Source organism: Nelumbo lutea, chromosome 3, assembly GCF_056320005.1.
Source record: "Nelumbo lutea isolate HS-2025 chromosome 3, American lotus-T2T, whole genome shotgun sequence".
In the NCBI taxonomy this organism is placed as follows: domain Eukaryota; kingdom Viridiplantae; phylum Streptophyta; class Magnoliopsida; order Proteales; family Nelumbonaceae; genus Nelumbo; species Nelumbo lutea.
The window spans coordinates 79,980,103-80,002,651 of record NC_142686.1 but is presented as its reverse complement, the minus strand read 5'-3'; the positions used below and the strand labels follow the sequence as shown (position 1 = coordinate 80,002,651).

The following is a 22,549-nucleotide window of genomic DNA, read 5'->3' as shown; positions in this document are numbered from 1 at the left end:
AATCAAATAATTTATAAATATATCTCAAATCTGTAATGTAAAATTTTTTTTGGTACTCCATATTCCAACATGTTGAATGAAGGAATTCCAGTATGCACACAATGACGAACTAACAATAAAAAATTAGAAAAAAATTCAAAGTTAGTTTCTTAGACTCCTCTAATTAATCAGATACATGATAAAAATAACCTTAAAAATGGAAGAGATTCAAAGTTAAAAAAAAAAAAACTTTCACAATTTACTTGCTATGCACTTGTGTAGTCTACTAGCCTTTGTATCCAATTCAAGAATTTAAAAAGGTAAAATATATGAAGCCCACCTAATTTATTACCACTTTTATGACCTTGGTTGATTGGTTATAAGTTTTTCAATATCATATCTTTTCTGCATTATAGTCAAACTCCTTAAAATATCATAAGTTCAACTTCAACTGTTCAAATTAATGAATAATTTGCATTGTTGGGCAGTGTTCAATCTTCAAAGTAAAACTTGAACAGTGGACAAGAACAAGAAAAAAAAAATCTGGTTGTTCAAACATGTAACCTATACAAGTCTTTGGTTCCACGGTTCTAAGTTTTTGTTTTAGGAAATGTTCGAATTGATTCCAAGTGATTTTAGGCATTGGGTATCAGATTCTTTGATTGAATCTTGGTTTTAAAGTAAAACTTGAACAGTGGACAAGAACAAGAAAAAAAAATCTGGTTGTTCAAACATGTAACCTATACAAGTCTTTGGTTCCACGGTTCTAAGTTTTTGTTTTAGGCAATGTTCGAATTGATTCCACGTGATTTTATGCATTAGGTATCAGATTCTTTGATTGAATCTTGGTTTAGTTATGTTTTTTATTTTGTTTTTATTTTTCTTTTATTTTGCAAAATAATAGGTTAGTAACACATGTTATAGGTATGAATCCACTACTAGGGGGGATGGCTCCCTTGGGTCCTCCCTAGTTCCGCTTTAGCCAACAAGACATTTGTAGCTAATATTTCAATCAATAATACTTAAACACTGTTGACAGGGAATGACCTTTTCCCTGATTGTAAGATGTAGTGTTACACCCTCTATTCAGATGGATCTTGGGATTAAAATTATTTTACAAAGTTTTCATTAAAATAAATCATTTATAATTATAAGTATATTTTGTAAAATTGGTTTCAAAACAAGTTAAGATCTACTATAGACAATTTTAAGTTTTCATCAAAGAAAGTGCACTTATACATGGTATTCTATTTATTTGACAAAGTAATTGATCCTATCACAATAATCATTCACTCAAGTACACGCATTTGACCCTATAAGGATCTCACTAATTGGCATATCAAAAGTAGATTGGTTCAACACTCAATGCAAATTCATTTATCTAGTTAGGGAATTAAGTGCAACTTTTTTCAGCTTTACCCCTCTATCTCCAGTGTCGAAGGTTAAACTGGAAATTGTCCCGTTTAGTGTTTCTTATGTTGGAGAAAATGGGGTCACTGTAACTTTGGAGGAGAAGCTCTGAGGTGCGTCTGAGGACATTGTCTTTAGAACGTTATTTGCCCCCACTCAGTTTCATTGAGTTTGTTGTTGGGTTACAGGCAAATTTGTTCCCAATATACAATAGAGCAAGAATCTGCAACTAGCAAAGTTGAAGAGTCTCCAAAGAAACCTTCTGTGAGACTATAGCAGACCGGACAGAGAGAGAGAGAGAGTGTGTGTGAATTTCGAATTGTGTGTTTTGGAGTCTGATTCATGCTCCTTAAATAATTTGTAAAGAGGTATGAAGAAATCACAATTTCAAACATTGTGATTGTTTAAAAAGTAGTTAATAGTTAGTGATTGTTAACTTTGAACTATGCCTCTTGATCACACCCGATCGAATCGTGACCGTTGATCTCATCAACGGTGATCAACGGTCAGCAACGCACCAAAACCAAAGTCGCCCATCGCGAGCCACGCGGGTGTGCGCGTAGTGCGAGCAAAGTGCGCCTCTAAAGTGCCTCATTGCGCCACACACACACGCGCACGCGCGTTGCATGGTATCGAATCCCCATACTCTCATCTATTAATTTTAAGGAGTGTAAATCAACTTCTATTGAAATACTGAAAACAAAACTTATAATTTTCCAATGTGGGACAAGTTCAAAACTAGGTTTTGTAAGAGAAAAACTGATATTTCAATCAAGTGTGCATGTACAATTTCTCATGTAATTGACCAATCAAACCCATTGGATTTAATCTCTTATTAGACTAAAATCCAACATCTTAAACACCAACTCATTATATCTTAGGCCTAACCCAAATAGTTGAGATAAATTGCTCTACCAATTTGGCAGCATAGGAGTGTCAACCTTAATACGATAAATTTCCCAACTTCTTTATTTTAAACTTACATAATTCTCATAAATGTATAATTAAGGGGTAATTTTGACAATTACACACTTGAAATAATAGTGTATTGATTTTGTTCAATAATATACATAAAATTGATTGATTGTGGGCATACAATGCCTAATAGCTAAAACAAAATCACCTCCTAAACAATTCAAAAATGTTATTGAGACACATCTTAATTTCGATATTCAAGAGCAAAATTTTAAGCGCATACCTCAACCTCATTTTTGAAAATTGCATCTTACTCCCCTATTCATTATCTTTCATGTATAGTGGAGAGATAACATGATTCTGTGCCTCATATTACTCCACAAACAATTAAAACAAAGTCAAATTACTAAGAAAAATAAATCAGAATTTACAGTCAATTCATTTGCACCCTAATTTTGTCCTTTAAAAAAACTATTTTTGGCAGGGCCACAAATAATTACATTTAATCCAATTCATTTAAATTTGGGCACAGATATCTGTTTATCCATAATTGGATCTAAAAATATGTTCAATTAAATTTATTAAGTTCATTGCTTGATCTAATCCGATCTGATAACTTTTTGCTATTAAAATTCTTTAGAATTATGTTGGATATGTGATTCAAACAAACTAATTATCACCATTTAAGGTGATTTTTGTTTTATATTTAATTTTATAAATTTATAACAATTATATATAAATTCGATGATACTTTAATCCAATTGGATTTAACACCACACATCTTATCTATGGCAGGTCCTACTTTTATAGTGGATCCCTGTTAGATGAAGTTGGTAGGGGTTTGGAACACATTTTATTGATAAGAGATCCCAACTTGTTGCCATGGTCTCACCATGAAATAGATGAAGTGATTTATTGGTTGGGCCAGTGTAGTAATCTAAAGTCATGATTTTCTCTTTTAACCCCCTATATTAGCAAAATTGAACTCATATATTGCTCCTAAGATATGTGTTCCACCAATGCATTTTATTCTTACTTAAATTTTAGGGTTCAAAGTTGTATTATTTTCTAAATTAGGATTTCAAGATTTAGAATTGGGATTTAACTTTTAAGATTAGGGTTTAGAGTTTAAGATTTAATAAATCCAAAATAATTTTGGATTTTGATGATTTCCCTACCTTTTCCTTTCTTTTCCTTTTTTTTTTTCCTTCAAACTAAATACAACTTAAGGGTTTAAAGGTTTATAATTTAAATTTTAAGATTTAGAGTTTAAGATTTAGGCGCCTAAGATTTAATGGTTTTAAGCCTTTATGTTTATGGTTTATAATTTGGGATTTGGAATCCGGCCAAACTAAAAGTTCATTGATATCTACCCGCTGTGTTTGGTTTAAAGGAAAAAATTAGGGAATGGAAGGAAAAGCGTTTATAGGTTTTCGTTCCTTTCAAACACTGCATTAAACAATGTGGAGCCTATTGTGTATAACCAGCAGCCAGCAACAGTGTGCTGGACCCGAGATTAGATTCAGTACTTACAAGGCTCTGCTTACTCACGGCCACTTGCAACCGTGTGCTTGAAATATCTATTTGTATATGGGGAGATATCCTAAATGCACAGCTGCAATTGACTGATGAGTGAGGACTGAATCCAAGTTCGCTGGTCCCATGAATCGCAACGTACCAAACCAAATTTCCGTCTCCCGTGTCCAGACCGTGGGCCATAAGGACACGGCACACCGGCAGACGGCAGTCACGGCACTATCCATTATCCCTCACCTGACGAGAAACTTTGGCATTCCCACATCCACATCCTCGGCACGTTGGCCCACCATTCTCTCCTCCTTTTCAAGTCACAACTGGTCAATTGCTGTGCTTATCCACATAATTATTATTGCCACGTGTCTCCATCTCCTGGTTGATGGCCTGTCAGTTGGATTATCATCCGAAGCAAGCACCAAGCAGCGATACTAACAACTGGCCTCTCACTCGCGTTCACTCTCTGAGCCCTCCTGTTCGTTCGCAGAGTCCGGATCTGTTTCCACTAGAATGCGTTCCAACACGGTTCCAACCTGAGCTACCTACGTCTCAGACTCTCAGGAAGGGTGGGCTCAGTCTTACACTCTTACGGTGGATGATAACTGAGTCCCGGTCTCATCTCAAGGTGAGATTTTCGATCTTGGGACGGGTTTTGTTAGGAGAAGACACTGATTCTCTCCGTCGCTCGTTCCATTCTCATGCCGACCATCTAAACATTGCTGACGTGGTCCCTTTCTTACTTTTGTTAGTTATGTAGGTTCCATTTATTATGTACACACAGTGAGTCAGTGACCGGACCTGACACCAGAAATATCTCAATTTCCAACTACCATTCCCTATCTTCTCACGTGTCGCGTCCGTGTCTTGCTCGACGGTGACGTACCTGCTCCTGACGTTGTCGTTCCTACACGTGTTCGTTTTTTATTGGGTATCATTAGTTGAAAGAAAGCAACAATAAATAAGATTCACATCTCATTTTGGACAAACGAAAAGACAAATGAACCATTAGTTATAATTGCAAGAAAGGTGGGACATAAGGGTAATTCTGTCTTTCGAACCATATTATTAATCTAATTAATTACTTAAATAGTAAGACCAAAAGGCACCGTTTGTTTATTATTCACTTATTCTTGCGATATGATAGGGAACGTGGTCAGAGCATATCCTGTCGGTAGAGCAGACAGATGGCGACACGTTTTTAACTCGGAAAGGAAGCGATTTGCTTTCTAACTGCCACGTAACACTGCTGGACAGCTCCCATTCCAAAGCCACAGCGAAAAAGACAAGCCCCAGCTCTCGTAAAATGGACAAAGTACCTTAATTAAATGACATAAATATCCTTCAAAATTCAGAAAACTCCCAAATCCTCCTCCCGGTCTGTCCAACTTTCTAATTAACTAATTTGGCAAACTAGCTAAAATCCAATTATCCACAAGTGACAAGAGTGGTCGGCTCACTTCCCTGGATGAACCGGTAATTTGACCGTATAACTGTTTCTTGACATTAGTCCTTCCTCTTCTCAGGGCCTTGTATGGTTGCTTCAGAAGAAATGTACCAGAGGCAATACTATCCAGTTGAGTTTAAAATGAAGGGCATTTCTAGCATATTAGGTGTTGACAGTTATACATGGAGGACATTTTCGTCATTTGGACTTCACACTCAACTCCTGTGTCCTGTTGAGTCTGTTCGAATTCGATCCTTTTCCTAAAACCAAAAATTAAAAGATTGTGATTCATTGGATCTGGCTTCTCTTGATTACTAAAAATAAAATAAAATAAAATAATTAGAGAAGAAAAGGGTAACGTAGGCCCCAGAGAACAGCTCATCAATCATGTCTCGACAGATATTTTCTTATTTATTTTTATTTTAATTTCTCCAGAAAAAATGGCTTATAAAAACAGTGATCATCATCAATCTCCATGGCCCTTCGGTCTCCTCCTTTAATTTCCCGACACCCAACCGTTACTTTACTTGCTTTTAATGGACAAATCAACGGCTAGTTTTCCTGGTTTTTAGAGAAAGGAATTGCTTTACGAGGTTTACATCCACCACAACTGAACAAAAGCTTAAAGCTGTACTGTAGTAGAGAAGTGGAGAAGAGGAGAAGAGAAGAAGGGGGGATTAGAAGAGAGAAGAGATGGATTTAAATTCATTTCTGACGTCTCTGGGTACTTCGTTTATAATATTCGTGGTGTTGATGCTACTGTTCTCATGGCTTTCCAGTAAACCTTCCAACAATGTTGTCTACTATCCAAACCGGATTCTCAAAGGGTTGGAGCCTTGCGAGGGACCGAGGTCGAGGAACCCATTTACTTGGATTCGAGAGGCTGTTACTTCCACTGAAGCAGACGTCATTTCCATGTCCGGCGTCGACACAGCCGTGTACTTTGTCTTCTTGAGCACTGGTCAGTCTCTGTTTCTTCCTTGGTTCACCATGCCTCTTTCTTATTTTTGTTTGTCTGCAATTTTTCTTCTTATTTGATGGGTCTGGATGACTTTTTTTTTTCTTCTTGGTGAAATTGTTCTATTATGGTTCAGGTGCTGGTTGTTGCCGGTTTCTGAGCAGATTTACCATACTTTTTGTGTTGGTTTCTGAGCACCAAATTACGTATTAACTTGCTCTGTTGTTTTGGGAGATGGATTTTAGAGATTCCCTGCCTTTTTTATATTTATTTATTTATTTGTTCTTTATATAATTTTTATGAAAATATCCTACAGTTTTCTTTTCTGTTTTAGTTGATTCTAAGGATGGGTCTTTTTCTTAATGAATTCCCTTTTGTCCTATAATTTTTATGATTGTTTTTTTTTTTTTTTTTTTTTTTTTTTTATGAAAATAGCCCTTTTTGTGTTTCACTCCTCTCCTAAGGCCATGGTTGGTTTGACAGAAAATAAGAGAGAAACATAAGGTTGAGGGAAAGTTCTTCACAAAATTTATGAAATCTTGAGAATTTTTCTTCAACTTTCTGTTTCTCTCTTGTTTTTTCTTTCTTTCTTTCTTTCCTTTTTTTTTTTTTATCAAACCAAACACAGCCTTAGTAGTTCGTTTTCTTTCTCTTGGCGTTTCTGGGACTTTCTGAGTTTGACGACGTGATGGGAATTAAAAAAGCGGCTTTCAATTGTTAAATAAGATGTTTTTAATGGCAACTGTTTCTTTAAAACATTAAAATATTTCTTTTTTTTTTTTTTGAAGTACCAATTTATTACATGTTTTATGCAATTTAAAAGCTATTCTTATGCATTTCAAGGCATTTCCAGATATTTAATTAAGATGTTTCTAGTGCTTAATTCAGTTCTTATCTTGATATTTCCTTGGGATTTTTTTAACTGTGATAGTTGTTGCATATAATTCCTTCAAAGAAGTTGTCTTCCATGTGGAAGATCAATTTGCAGATATTCTTGTTCCTTCTAATAAACCTCTGTGTGCTAGGGTGGACTAGGTTTACAAAAACAAGAAGAGGAAAAAAGAGAGCAAGAAAAAAATGAAATAAGAAAATGAACAAGAAGTACAGAATTAAGAATAACAACTGGGTCCATGAACTTAATAAACAAAGTAGTGAGATATTTGACTGAAAAATTTTGGATGAAATTCTGAAAAATTCCTGGAATAAATGAAAAGTAGAAATTGATATGTACTTATCTTAAATATTTTCTAATTTTCCTGTATTGTCTTAAATATTTTCCATAAGACGCATGTAGAATAAATGACTAGAAGAGGCAAGTGCACTACTCAATGTGAGAGAGTTAGATTAGAGGGGAGACAGATATGGTGGTAGGAGTTACATTGGAGAAGAGATATGCATGGCCCCAATTTATTATCTTCTAGTTACATAGCTACTCTTGTGGAATTACAAATTTGACCTTACTTTCTTGTTCTCAACTGTTTGATAGTTTCTATGGTACCATAAAGATATCATACCTGAAAAAGAATTAACCAATCAGCAAATTGCGTGAATACCAGTAGATTGGTTATCAGCAAATTGCGTTAACCATATCTTCAGTATTATGGTAGGACTCCAACTGTTCATTGCATAAAGGAAATATACAGAAGAAAAAATCAGTTCAGCCTCAGGAAGGTCCTTTTTGCTTAACAAGTATTATAAGGTTATCTATGTAGAGTGGATATCTCACTTCTATAGGAGGCTTTGATGCATGCAGAAAGGCTGCATAAAGCAGCTCTTGTCTTTCTATACCACATGTAATGCACATGGTTTCTCTGCTTGTTCGTTTATATCAAATAATATGATTTTTTTTAGTAATAAACTGTATAATCTACAAATGCCTTAGAATTTCTGTATAATACTTGGAATTTTGGATAATTTCATTTCATTATCCCCATATTATTATTATCTAAGCCTTGTCCCAACTATATGGGGTGAGTGACATGAGTCCTGTTTTGCCATTCAGTGCCATATCCATTGTTAAATTATGGTGTGGAAGCTCTTGCCTATTTCTCACCACAACTGGGCATTGTTGTGGTGTGTCACTTCTAAGGAATGCCCTAGCATACCTTTGCTCATTTCTTACACTTGGCTGATGAAAGAATTTATATCTGATTTATGTTTTGATGAGAATTCAGTAAGGAAGAGAAGAATAGAAGTAAAGAATAGAAGAGGAGAAGAGAGGAGAAGAGAGGAGAAGGGGAGAAAAAGAATGAGAAAAGGGGTCATACTGCTCCATTCTTCTATTTATATGTTTGTAAATAAAACATGAGTACAATTCCATTAATACCCCAAACTGGATTTCCTGCCCACTACTCTCACCCACACTCCACCTGCCTTGAATTGCAGCCACATGTCACCATCTTGTATTGTGAGATGTGTGGTTGCGATGCACTGTGGGTAGGGTGTGGCTAGAGAAAGTGAGTAGGAAATCTGGATTCCTAATACCCCTGCTGTCTATATGAGAAAGAAATAGAATAAATAACATAAAACAAGCATAAATATGAAATGGGACCACACAACTACTGCACTATATCTCTACAATACTTGGGTTAAGGTGTAGCGGGTTGCTTCTGGGGACTCTAGCATGAGCAAGAAAAGACAATTCAACATCCATATTTATAAGAGTTTTGCCAAAGTTTTAAAGCCAACTGCCAACCTGACACAACACTCCTTTATCCAAGCTTGGGACTGGCAATTGTAAGACAGCATATATATGGACCTACTTTGTTTGATAATCTGAACACATGTACCTGGTGCCCTGTTGTATCAGACACTTCAATTTGTAGCTTAAATTCCTTGCTTTACACCTCCAGGCATGCCCTTAAATGTATGTGTGTCATAGCTATACACCTGTCAACAAGGAATAAAGAATAATGATATAGGAAACGAATTTACATGGAAATCTGGGGCAATAAAAGAATTGACACCAAAATTCAGCAATACGAAAGTAATATCAGTATTTGTAGAGATTAGAGACCAGCTTCTGTGTGGAATATCAAAGAAAAAGGTTTAGCCTGCTAATTGCTGTTATGTTGTACTCTGCTATCTACCATTATGGATGGCAGGGAGGCTTTCTTCAATCTAGTTAAAATTTATATTTACCAATGTTTATAAAAATAAATTAGTATTTAGAGAAAGACAAAAGACATATTTTAGAAATAAATACCTTCTGTTCTGTATTATGGAGTCAGTGGTTTAGTTATAAAGGGCAGAGTAAGAAGTTATATTTTGAAAACAATTATGAGCATACCAAATAAATGCTTATATGATATGCTTTTGTGTTTGAAAAATTGTATACATGGTCATTTGGTCCTTTCTAATTGTAAATCTATGTTCCAGTATTGGGTATATTGGTTTTATCTGGCCTGGTGCTGCTTCCGGCTCTTGTACCAGTTGCTGCAACTGATGATAGTGTGGGCTTAAGTCAGACAACCGGTAATAGGAACTTCAGCAGCCTTGAGAAGCTATCCATGGGAAATGTCAAAGTAAGATATGTGGCCTTCTCTATGAACTTCTGTATTCTCCTCATTCATTAGTGGAAAGATACAGACTTCTAGTATTCCGAAGAGAGTGTAACCAATTTATACAGTATAGTTATGCTGTTGCCAAGCTTCACTGTTTTGATTTGATAATTCAGATTCCACATCAGTATGAGAAAGCACTCTTTAATGTCCACATCTAGGCACCAAGGAATGACTGTTAAAGCCCATATTATTTTTCTGTGTAATATAAACCATTGAGTCCACATTTGTTTCCTTACAAGTACAACTTGTCAATAAATTCTGTGCTCCTACCTAAAGTCTAATTTTATAAGGATCTTAGCTTTTGATTTGTCTTTTGCTTTTCAATCTGTTTTGGCATGGAGTTCTTTTACATAACCATCATCAGTCCTCAATCTGGAAGTAAATGTAAAGTTATATCTACAGGGACTACTTCATGAAGGTTTGATTGTAGTTTTCAACACCAAGGATTCTGCACTTCATGGTGGTTGATGTTTGAAATGTTTTTGGTGTATTTTGTAAAACATCAAAGCATGTTTTGCATTCTCCACTTGTGGGATTATATGAGGTCCTGCGTTGGAAAACACAGTGCTTTCCAAGATTTCACCACATCCCCAGCATTTTTTATTGATTTTACTATTATTTATTTTAGGCAAAAAGTCCAAGGTTGTGGGCATTTGTCATTGGAACCTACTGGGTTTCATTTGTTACACTCTATATGTTATGGAAGGCATACAAGCATGTTTCCGAGCTGAGAGCTGCTGCTTTGATGGCTCCACATGTGAAACCTGAGCAATTTGCCATTCTTGTGAGGGACATACCTCCAGTTTCTGAAGGCCAAACTCGCAAAGAACAGGTTGATTCATATTTCAAAATGATCCATCCAGACACATTTTACAGATCAATGGTTGTCACAGACAATAAAGAGGTATTAATCTTCAATTCTCAATAAATGTTGGGTATTTTGCTTGTAATGGTTCAGTGTTTCTGTGCATACTATTTTGTTTCAGGACTCTTCGCAGTTTTACCCTTCTGGAATTTGTTATTTTTTATATTGATTGTTTGTATTATCCCAAGCATATATATCTTCACAATGTAACTTTGTCAATGGAGAGAAAGAAAGTGAAGAGGTTGAGGAACCTTGCAATACAAACATTTGCAAATGGATAAATTTTGTTAGGTGTGATACTGTGACCCTTTTGTGCACTACTTTTCTATGCATTAAGAATACTAATATATTTCTTTGTCTGACCTGTTATTTGAGTGTCTAAGAAAAAATGCAGAGATACCCATGTAGATATCATATGTTTTGGTATATATTTTTGGAAAATCAGGGAATTTATGCATGCTTGAAACATAGAAAGAAAAGGGTGTTACCCAATGCTAGTCCTAGTCCTGGTCACCGGATGAGAGGGGTGGGATTTGGATAACCTAACCTTTTGTCATTTTTTCACAAAGAGGGTGCTCTTAGACTCAAATACATGTTCCCATACTTGTCATCCCTGGATTTATCTTTTGACTAGGCAATGTTTATAAAATAAGATTATGAACAAAAAATTGACTTGTTATGTAAGTAGTGTCTTGAACTAAGAGATATTGTAGTTTTGAGTTTCAGATCAAGGCTGTAGCAATGTCTGTCATTCCGCTTGCACAACAAACTTTGGAAGCTTATACATTTATTTTAAACTTTCTTGCAAAACCAAGTTTAGGCATTTATTTCTTAGATAGTACAAGTTGTTCATCCCTAACATCCCTGCCCATGATCATTTTGTCTGAAAGTAGAGCCAGGACTGTAAGCATGATAATAGATCACTAATCTTGTTTTCATGCTTATTCTGACAATCTAAAATCATCTGTTAAGTCAGTAGCTTGCCTGCTTGATGAAGTTGTTAATTTGGTGTCTTGGGCATTGCTTGAAGTTCTTTTGTGGTTTTTCTTCGTTTGACTTTCTGTAGGTCAACAAAATTTGGGAAGAATTGGAAGGGTACAGAAAGAAGCTTGCCCATACTGAAGCCATATTTGCAGAATCTAAAACAACAGGCAAACCAGAAGGAACAAGACCAACAAACAGAGTTGGTTTTCTTGGTCTTAGAGGTAAAAAGGTAGACACGATAAATTACTGCAATGAGAAGATCAATGAACTTATCCCAAAATTAGAGTCCGAACAGAAGCTGACCCTCAAAGAGAAACAGCAAGCTGCTGCCATTGTCTTCTTTAATAGTAGGTTGGCTGCAGCTTCTGCAGCTCAGTCACTTCATGCCCAAATGCTTGACACATGGACAGTGACAGAAGCCCCTGAACCCCGCCAAGTAATATGGAGTAATCTTAATATGAAGTTCTATGACAGACAGATTCGGCAGGATATTGTTTATGTGATTGTGGCATTAACCATATTTTTCTACATGATCCCAATTGGGTTTATCTCTGCATTTACAACTCTGAAGAATCTGAGAAAGCTTCTACCATTCTTGAAGCCAATTGTGAACCAAAATGCAATTAAGACGGTATTGGAAGCTTATCTGCCTCAGATTGCACTTATAGTTTTCTTAGCCTTGCTGCCAAAGTTTCTTCTGATTCTATCCAAGGCTGAAGGGATCCCTTCTGAGAGTCATGCTGTGAGAGCTGCCTCAGGAAAGTATTTCTATTTCACTGTATTAAATGTTTTTATTGGAGTAACAGTTGGTGGAACACTCTTCCAAACATTCAAGGATATTGAGAAGCATCCAAACAAGATTGTGTCCTTGCTTGGGACTGGCCTACCTGGAAATGCGACCTTCTTTCTGACTTTTGTGGCCTTGAAGTAAGTTTATATCCTTTTCTTCCTTGTAGTTTACTCTGCACCTGAAATGAAACTACTTTCAATTTTTTCTTATTAATTTACATGAAGAACCTTGAATTTTGAAAGATTTCAGAAATCAGGAGTCTAAAATATAGGTTTGAAATGCAACATGTTTCAAATTTGATGTATCACAGATGCCCTATAGTTTTATACTTTAATTTCCCTATATCTATTTTTTCCTCTTTATTTTGTGTCCTTTCTACAGAGTATATAAAAGGGCCATTACCCAGTGATGGTCCAGGCTGTTTAGAGTCTTGGGAGCAATGTTTTATAAGGCGTGGGAAGCATACACTTGTAGGTGCCAGAAGTGTTGATGTCTCTGATGTGTACATCTCAAAGTTCAAGCACCTTTTGCATGAGGCGTGCTAGAGGGACATACACCTTATACAAAAAGAAAGAAAAGAAAAAGGAAGAAAGGGAAGAAAAGGAAAAGAAAAAGGAAGAAAGGGAAGAAAAGGAAAAGAAAAAGAAAGAAAGAAAGAGAAGAAAAAAAGGAGGAAAGAAAGAAAAGAAAAGGAATGGAAGGGAAAGACCTCCATCCTTTCAGCTAGTGTTATGCATCTTCTTTCTTCTTAATACAAGACAATCTTTCATAAAAAGGAAACAAAGAAAAATAAGATGAGACCACCCTCCTTCTTTTTATTCTCCCTCCTCCTCTTAAAGGGTCTTACACCCTCCTTGTTCTTGGGAGGCTTACACCTCTTGTCTTCTGAACTACACCCCACACCTCCAAATAGTGGAACACCTCATGCCACATCTCCACCTTTTATAAAATGTTTCTTGGGAGGGGTAGACTGGTTAACCATTGGTGTTTTTTTCTTTTAATTTTTGTTGGACAAGGTGGCTGCTTTTAGAGTCAAAACTTGTTGTCATTCTTGTCAAAACTTGACAAGGTGGGACCAACCATGTATGAGATGTGCAGATAACATATCATGCCACCTCCACCTTTTAAAATGTTTCTTGGGAGGGGTAGACTAGTTAACCTTTGGCATTTTTTTTTTTTTTTTGTTGGACAAGGTGGCTGCTTTTAGAGTCAAAACTTGTTGTCATGCTTGTCAAAACTTGACAAGGTGGGACCAACCATGTATGAGATGTGCAGATAACATATCATGTTGGAATGTTTTTTTGTTGGTAGGAGATCCAAGCACACATACAAGCAGGGGGCATCAGTTTTCTGTTTTCTTTATGAAAATTTCTGTCTGGGTTATACCATATGGGATTAGCAGAGACATCCCCATACCAAAATAGATAGAAAGTCAGTTGATGATCTTGTTTTTATTGTGGGTCATCAAAGACCCTGCTAGTATGTGGTATTGGGTCTACATTATTGTAGACTACATGATCTAGGGTTACAAATGTGCTTGGCTGGTGCAATGGGCTTTTAGGCCTGGCCCAGCCAGCATAGTTTATATGGGCTCATGAGTTAAGCTTGGAAAATTTATAGAAGCCTACTTAAAAAATAGGCCGGACTTGCTACTGCTGGCCCAATGTGCCTGGAAGCACATCCCCAAATAGGCCTGGCCTATAGAAAAATTGTTCACTGGTTCAGTAACATAGGGTACTTGCCTACATGAATCCACCTATTCCTCCCATGTGGTGGGATCTTGTAGCTGATCCAGGATCTACCAGGTTGGCCATACACTCCACCCTCTATGATACCTAGATACCTGTTTGCCTAGTGTACAAGATGTCAGACACTATACTTACTAGCTAGATACGGCACTGGGTACTGCATGGACACTTCTAGTTGTATTCCATAGAATCAAAACTATTAAAATATGTAAAATTATAGTTTGTTTTAAATTATCATACTCTAAAAAATTGTATACATGTTAAGAACTTGACATAATCCGACAAGACATAAATTTTGGCAAAATGTCATTTAGATTCAAAACTAGATATAGAAATATGATATAAGCATATTACATGGGATATAAGTGTCATATCCCTGTTTCCCTTATCTGTATCCATGTCCACATCTGTATTTTGGCATCATATAGGCATGTTCAAATGCTTTAGGATACATTCCTATGAAAAATGATGTTGATTTGGGCATCATAGAGGCACCTGCAATGGTCGAAGATGCCAATGAAAGGTTCCTTATTGTAGAGGGAAGATAATTGGATCATTACAAAACAGGCATATAGTGAAAAATAGGTAGATGATGACATGGCCCCATGTATAAGATTTATGTGCATTAGTTACAGTTTGTAAATCAGATGACTCATGATATATGAAAAGGCCCCTATAAAGTTTGAGGCTGCAGATTCCTTGTTTTCAATGACAGACCTCTGGTACCCCACTATACCATGATCCCATGGACATTTATTATCCTTGGTGGTAATTATTTTACCTTTTATATTTAGCTATGCTAATTTCTTTTAGTTACATATATCAAATTATTGCTAAAAATTTATTGGTTCCATTTATAAAACGAAATCCATAAATCAAGTACTGTATTGTTATAGAGCAAGACTTAGGTTCTGACACAAGTGGTGCTTCACTTAATGGATTTTTTCTTCCTTTCTTTTTTTTTTTCTGGTTAGATTCGAAAATTTCTTATTGCTTTGACCATTATTTTCTGTCCTTGGGTCTCAGATTCTTCGTGGGCTATGGACTTGAGCTGTTCCGCTTAGTTCCTTTAGTCATGTACCACCTTAAGAGGAGATTTCTTTGTAAAACTGAAGCAGAGTTAAAAGAAGCTTGGGCTCCTGGAGACCTTGGTTATGCAACAAGGGTTCCCAGTGATATGCTAATCATCATAATTGTCCTCTGCTACTCTGTAATAGCTCCTATCATCATTCCCTTTGGCGTGCTTTACTTTGGCCTTGGATGGCTTATTCTTCGGAACCAGGTGAGTATATAACTCAGTGCACTATACCAAAAATAGAAGTCCTAAATTGTAGAGTCAAAACCATGTACACATTACCTTAATTATGGTTCTGTGATTATGTTGTTGTAAATAGTCATTCTAACTGAAAAAACTCTCTTAGCTGTATGATAGAACTGGATTAAAAGCTGACCACTTGCTTAATGGGGAACATTATATTTTGAAGTCCTATTAGAGGTGGGGCTAGATAGATTCATTCTTCTGGATCATTGAAATGAAAGACACATTTGAGCCCCCGAGCCCACCCATGTGCTTTGGACACACTTGTGGGACAGGTATCACATACCGATTGTGTGCCTTACTTAATGTGCTCACCTAGTGTGCTTACCAGATCCTCCACATCCTGGTAGTGCTAAAAGATTACTAAGTTTATTTTGGTTCCTTCTTTTTCTGACACAATTTCTTTTCTAGGCACTTAAAGTTTATGTCCCATCATATGAGAGCTATGGACGGATGTGGCCCCATATGCATTCACGTATTCTTGCAGCTTTGATCATCTACCAAATTACCATGCTTGGCTATTTTGGAGTGAAGAAATTCTTCTACACACCTATTTTGATACCCCTTCCTGTATTGTCCTTGATGTTTGGATTTGTCTGTTCAAAGAAATTCTACAAATCCTTCCAATCCACACCTTTGGAAGTAGCCTGTCGGGACTTGAAGGAGACCCCAAACATGGAATCTATCTTCAGGGCATACATCCCACCTTGCTTGAGCTCAGATAAAGTCGATGATGGGGAGCAATTTGAAGATGCTCTATCAACTCAAGTTTCAAGAACAGGATCATTTGTTTGATGTAAATACATGACAGCATGTACTTTCACCTAAATTATGTGTTCTTTGACATATTGTAGCATGACAACACATCTGGTACTGAGATTGGTCATATTTTGCTATATATATATATATATATATATATATGCCCTCTATCTAGTTTTCTTCGTGTTTGGAGAATTTTATTTTGTCAGCAGTGTGAAGAATTTTCCCCATTTCTTTAGTGCAATTTCAGACATCAATTGAGATTTTCAGAGTCCAAGTGCGGTGCAGAAATAAAGCAAATAAGTATAAAAGACATCACATGTATGCTTAGCTTCTCATTGCATCAAATTAATAAGACTTTAACTGATGCTTTCACTTTACATTTGTTAACAGTGCAGTTTCTGCACCATAAATTTTGCCATTTATACAAAATATTTATTATCCTCGTGGTTTCCTTTCGGTCTCCAATAAATCTAAGGAGCATGTCTGTCATTCATGGTGAGAAGACCACAATTGCTTTCACGTAGGAGATAACAAGCCAGCAGTTTTAATGGAATCTGGTGGGTTATTCCGGTGGTTCTTCTAAGTTCTTCAGACAATGGTATAATAGTTAGAACCTTCCAATCTGGATCATTTTAGGACGGAGGTGATAACAACCTGAATCCATGCCATGCATGCAAGGTTCATTGTTCAACGGATTTCTTTTCTTTTATCTTTTCAGCAGTGTGATTTGCAGGTGACTTGTAGAAGGTGCACAAAGACATTACAGCTGTACATTAGGAATATCTCCCCATCATTTAATGTTCCTAATACATGTCAGTCGTGTCCTGTGGGTAGAGATGAGGAACAATTTGTGGGTGCGATCCGGAGTGGTTACAAACTATAGCAGTTTAGCTAGCTACGTATGCCCAATATAAAGAAGGTACAAACTAGAGGGATTGCTTTCCTGCCACTTGTTAGTCAAGGATTTAAATATTGACATGATACGGGGCATATCGAATTGGTATCGACCTATCAAACTAGAGGGATTGCTTTCCTACCACTTAGTCAAGGATTTAAATATTGACATGATACGGGGCATATCGAATTGGTATCGACCTATAGCGTATGGGATACACTTGTGTTCGTGAGTCGTATATATTGTAGTGATACAAATGTATATTAGCCTCTATCGGATTGTATTGGTTGATACAGACTGATATGCATTGATACGCTGTGTTTCTCCATAAACTAAAGCAGTTTAGCTACCTTGTACCTTAAATGAAATTCTAAACTATTAAGCCACGTTTATTCTTGGGAAAATAAATAAAATAAAATAAATTTTATTAACGTTTGTCTCTATATGCAATTTAAATAAAAATCACATGTTTATATTTAACAACTCTAACTAAAATTTCAAAAGAATAATATTTAAAAACAGTATTTAATTTATAAACTAATGCAATAAATAATCTATCAAACCCATGTTTATATAAAAAGATGAATTTAATATCAAGAAAGTTATACAAATAAAATATTAAGAATAGAGTAATCATTTTAATACTTAAATTTTTATGTTTATATTTAACAACTTTAACAAAAATTTCAAAAGAATAATATTCAAAAATAGTGTTTTATAAACTAATACAATAAATAATCTAGCATATCCTTGTTTATATAAAAAGATGAATTTTAATATCAAGAAATTTATACAAATAAAATATTAAGAATAGAATAATCATTTTAATATTTTTAAATTTATAAATTTGCACATGATATGCATATTAAAATTTTATATATTTTTTACAAAATATTAATTAATATTAATAAGTAAGAACAACATATTTATTATTTATGAAAAATAAAAATATTGTTTATAAATTATTTAAGAAAATAACATTAAATTGAATCTATCAAATCCATTAATATGCATTTATTTCAAAAAATGATTTTTTATTTTAAAAAATTATATAAATAAAATATTAATAATGGAATAATTATTTTAGAAAATAAAATTTATGAATTTTTATATGATATGTATATTATAAATTTTAACAAATTTGATATACTTTAAGTTAACATTATATTTTTATAAATCATTAATTAATATTTTAATTTACATTTGAGAATTTAATATTTAGCTGAATTTTTGTTAATGATAAAAAAGTTAAAAAAGTAAAACAAAAATAATTTATATAATAATTAAAATATAATAGGTGCATATGTTTAGTGTCTTGGACTCTTGATTAATGCATTATAAATAAAATTATATGATATCTATGCATCTTGATATATTAATTATAATATACATTTTCTATGCATTTATATATTATTTGTAATTATTTTGATCTTAAATGTAATGATATTAATGTATTTATGGAATTTATATGTATTTTCCTAACATATTCACGTGTTTCCATATCTTTTCATCCGTATTCATTCGTTTTCAAAATGTATCTGTATCCGTATCCATATCCAAGTTGTTCGATACGATACCCAATATCAATACTTTAATCATTGCTGTTAGTGTAGAGTCTTATCAAGAGGCAATAGATTGAATATTCTATAATTAAGCCTCTTAATTTCAGCCCGTTGATCCTTGATTCTGTATTCCTGTTTAGAGTGGATTCCTCAGATTCCACAATGGAAATTAAGTTCTCATAAAAATGTCAAGATATTTAACTGAAGATATAGGAATATAAAAACTAAGACCATGGAAAGCAATAAGGTTTGGTTTTGTTGGATAATCAAAGGCCACTCTGAAAGTTTCCTGAATTGCTGATTATTTTGTTCTTTTTTTTTGTTACGGTTTTTTTTTTTCTTTTATGTCTTGCTGTTATTTCCTGTATTGGTGCTTCTCTTCACAGTTTGTTTAATGATGTTTATATCACCCAAAAAAGCCTCGCTGAGTAGGGTACAAGAGGAAAGATTAAAGTCAACAAACACTCTCGATCTCCCGCCCATAGTAACTCTGCCCACGTCTACCCACAATACACCACCTCCGTGTATTGAGAATATCTCTCCGTGCATGAGGATAAGATGTTCCCATGTATGACTACGATATGTGGGTAGACATGGGCGAAGTTACTGTGGGAAGGAGATCCATACTCACTTTTCATATGCTCCTTCACAAAAGTAATGCACAAAAAATATAGAAAGGTAATCACATAAGAAAAGTAAAAAAAAAAAAAAAAGAAATCAATATATCAATATGGGGTGGCTCCAAACTATATTTTCTCATGATTTACTATGATTAGTGAAGGACAATTTCTATTTTGGTTAAGTCTTAAAGAAGGAATTAACTGATGATATATGACCTCAGAGTTCTTATTTCCTCTCCAATTATTCTCAGCATAGATTTAATCTCTTTGAATTCTACATGAGATTGATCTCCAGCAAGAAACAAATTAAGCTTGTTATTTATTATGACCCAACTGCAACCTGGATTCTTTCTTATCCCTTTCAATTTCTTGGCGATCCTTAGGTTTTCCTCATTCTTCTTTTGTCCTACAAGGGAATACATTCTAGATAAGACAACATAAGCAGTTGCACTATTGGGTTCCAACTCAATAAGTTGCTGAGCTGCAAGTTTTGCAATATCGAGATTCAAGTGGATCCTACTTGCACCAAGCAATGCACCCCAGACTGCTGAATGAGGCTTGAATGGCATTGAGTTGATGAGATCAACTGCTTCTTTAAGAAATCCTGCACGGCCAAGAAGATCAACCATGCATGTATAGTGATCCAGATCTGGTTGAATGTGATATGAAGTGCTCATGGACTTGAAGAATTCCAATCCTTCTTCCACAAGCCCCACATGAGAACAGGCTGAAAGAACACCCAAGAATGTAATTCCATTTGGTTCATAGCCTTTCATCTGCATATTCTTGAACAAAGTTATTGCTTCTTCCCCAAATCCATGTTGGGCAAATCCAATAATCATTGAGTTTATAGAGACAAGATTAGGTGCATCAATGCCCTTGAAAATTTGATATGCATCATCTACATTTCCACATTTTGCATACATGGAAATGAGTGAATTTTGGATGGATAGATCAGTTTCCATGTTCATCTTGACAGCATGGGCATGGATCTGCAGGCCTTGGTTCAATGTTGCCAAACATGCTGAAGCACTAAGCATATTACTTAATGTGAGAGCATTTGGTGTGATTGAACATTGAAGCATCTGGATGAACCACCGGAATGCCTTTTCAAATTCCCCATTACTGACAAATCCTGAAATAACTGCAGTCCAAGCAATGTCATCTTTCTCAGGCATCTCTTTGAACAGAGAGACGGATTCCTCAATCTTCCCCTTATTCGAGAATCCTGCAATCATGGATGTCCAAGAAACAGCATCTCTGTCTGGCATCTTCTTGAAAAGCATGTAGGCTTCTTCCGTTCTGTCATTTTGAACACAACCAGAAATCAGTGAATTCCAAGAAACAATGTCTTTCTTCTCCATCAGTTCAAATATTTTGTAAGCAGCATCCAAGCAACCGCATCTGCAATACATGGTGATAAGAGAATTTCCTAAGAAGACATCAAATTCAAAACCCATCGACAATATCAATCCATGAACCTGAATCCCTTCTCTAAATCTATTTAGACTGGCACAAGCTTCAAAAATTACTGTCAGTGTTGTGGAATTAACCTTTACGCTACCCTCCCTCCTCATCTGCAAAAACAAACTTAACCCATCTTCGAAATCTCCCTTTTTCAGGTACCCACCGATCATTGCTGTCCAAGAAACCACATTTCGTTCTGGCATCTTCTCAAACAATTGTCTCGCATCTATAATCCTACCGCATTTGCAGTATCCATCAACCAAGGAGCTCCAAGAGACGATGTCTTTCTCATACATGTTACCAAAAACATTAACTGCCTTTTCTAATTCACCCAGCTTCAAATAACCAGTAAGTAAGGCATTCGAAGCAACAGGGTCTCGCCCAATTGGTGGCATTTGAAAGTACACTTTCTCGGCCTCTTGTACCATTCCCACCTGAATAAAACCTGTGATCATAGCAGCATGTGTGATGGGGTTTCTCTCAGGCATCTGTGAGAACAACTCAGAAGCTTTATAAATCTGATTGTTTCGGATGTAAGCCGTGATCATGGCGTTCCATGACGCAGTGTTGCGTTCTGGCATTTTATCGAATAATTTCCGGGCTTCCTCACTTTTTCTATTCTCTGCATATGCCGTGAGCATGGCTGTCCATGATATTACGTTTTTAAAGGGCATTCGATTAAAGATAGCTTCAGCTTCTTTGAGGTCACCATTTCTTCCATGTTTGGTGATCCGAGAATTGCAGAAAATAAGAAATTTACTGGTTTTGGAATTTACTGAAGAGATGGGTATCCTGGGTTTGGACTTCGAGAAACCAAACGTTGAAACAGATGAGTAACCACAGACCAAATCCAATGAAGTTAAGAGAAAGAGGCGTTTGCGGATATGCCTGTAAGTTTGTTTTACTACCATGGCTTGATTCTCCGAAGATAGCCCATGGTTTTTATTTTGCTGGAGGGTGCGAGAGTTGTTCGCTTGCCTAACGGTCTGCTGTGTTACGTAGTTCCCAGATCCTCGATCAAACTCCCTCACCGTTCACCCTCTTCTCCCCGTTGCTCGGCGAAAATGCAGAGCTTTGGGTTTAAGGTCGGGACCCTTTGGGGAGTTTATGCGCAACTCTAAAAGCTGGTTGTATTGGAGAGACACCACACTGGTAATCAGTCTGGAGGAGAAGATGGGAGGCGATGGGCGATCAGTCTAGTCTAGAGGCGATTAGTATGTGTTTGGTTCCGTCTAGTCTAAAAGCTGTCAAACTCAAGTGTGCAAACTGAAGTCATGAAGATTTAGTATGTGTTTGGTTCCGTCTCTGGTTATTGGAGGGGCGTTTATCAGATAAATGTTTATATCATAAATGATAGTGCGCAATCTGAATTCTCCTAGTTGTAGGGCAGCTCGAACATTTGTTGTTGAATAGGTTGCTCGAATTGTAAAGAAAAGGAGGATCAGAGAACCTAGGGTGGCTAGCCCGGTGAGGTCGTTCCGATGTTTAAGTCAGTAATTGTGATATGCAAGCTGAGAGTTTGAGAAATAGGAGAACTAGAATGCACTTAATCGTGCGTACCTGGGTCTTGGGGGCCGATGCCATTATATAGTTGAACTGCCGTGGATCTCACGAAACGGCTCTCCTTGCTGAGTTGTCATCCTGCTAGCAGGTCGTGTCCACGTGTCCTTTACTTACTAGGTTGTGCCAAATCACCCCTCATCAATTATCCCCACTCCTCGTGCTAGGGGTCCTGA

General features: G+C 35.9%; 2 protein-coding genes across 2 annotated transcripts; one reads left to right on the top strand and one right to left on the bottom strand.

The window, feature by feature from the left end:
• The first annotated feature begins 5,723 nt into the window (after nt 1-5,723).
• Nucleotides 5,724-16,543, top strand: LOC148865940 (hyperosmolality-gated Ca2+ permeable channel 3.1-like). The gene is made up of 6 exons (XM_088976886.1): nt 5,724-6,242; nt 9,618-9,763; nt 10,431-10,706; nt 11,734-12,578; nt 15,216-15,471; nt 15,919-16,543. Exons 1-6 carry the CDS (start codon nt 5,975-5,977, stop codon nt 16,300-16,302), a joined length of 2,175 nt encoding a protein of 724 aa, XP_088833012.1. The 5' UTR covers nt 5,724-5,974; the 3' UTR covers nt 16,303-16,543.
• Nucleotides 16,544-19,458: 2,915 nt separating this feature from the next.
• On the bottom strand, nt 19,459-22,130 carry LOC148865939 (Tetratricopeptide repeat (TPR)-like superfamily protein). Its single transcript, XM_088976885.1, has one exon. It carries the CDS (start codon nt 21,722-21,724, stop codon nt 19,544-19,546), a length of 2,181 nt encoding a protein of 726 aa, XP_088833011.1. The 5' UTR covers nt 21,725-22,130; the 3' UTR covers nt 19,459-19,543.
• Between the last annotated feature and the right edge of the window lie 419 nt (nt 22,131-22,549).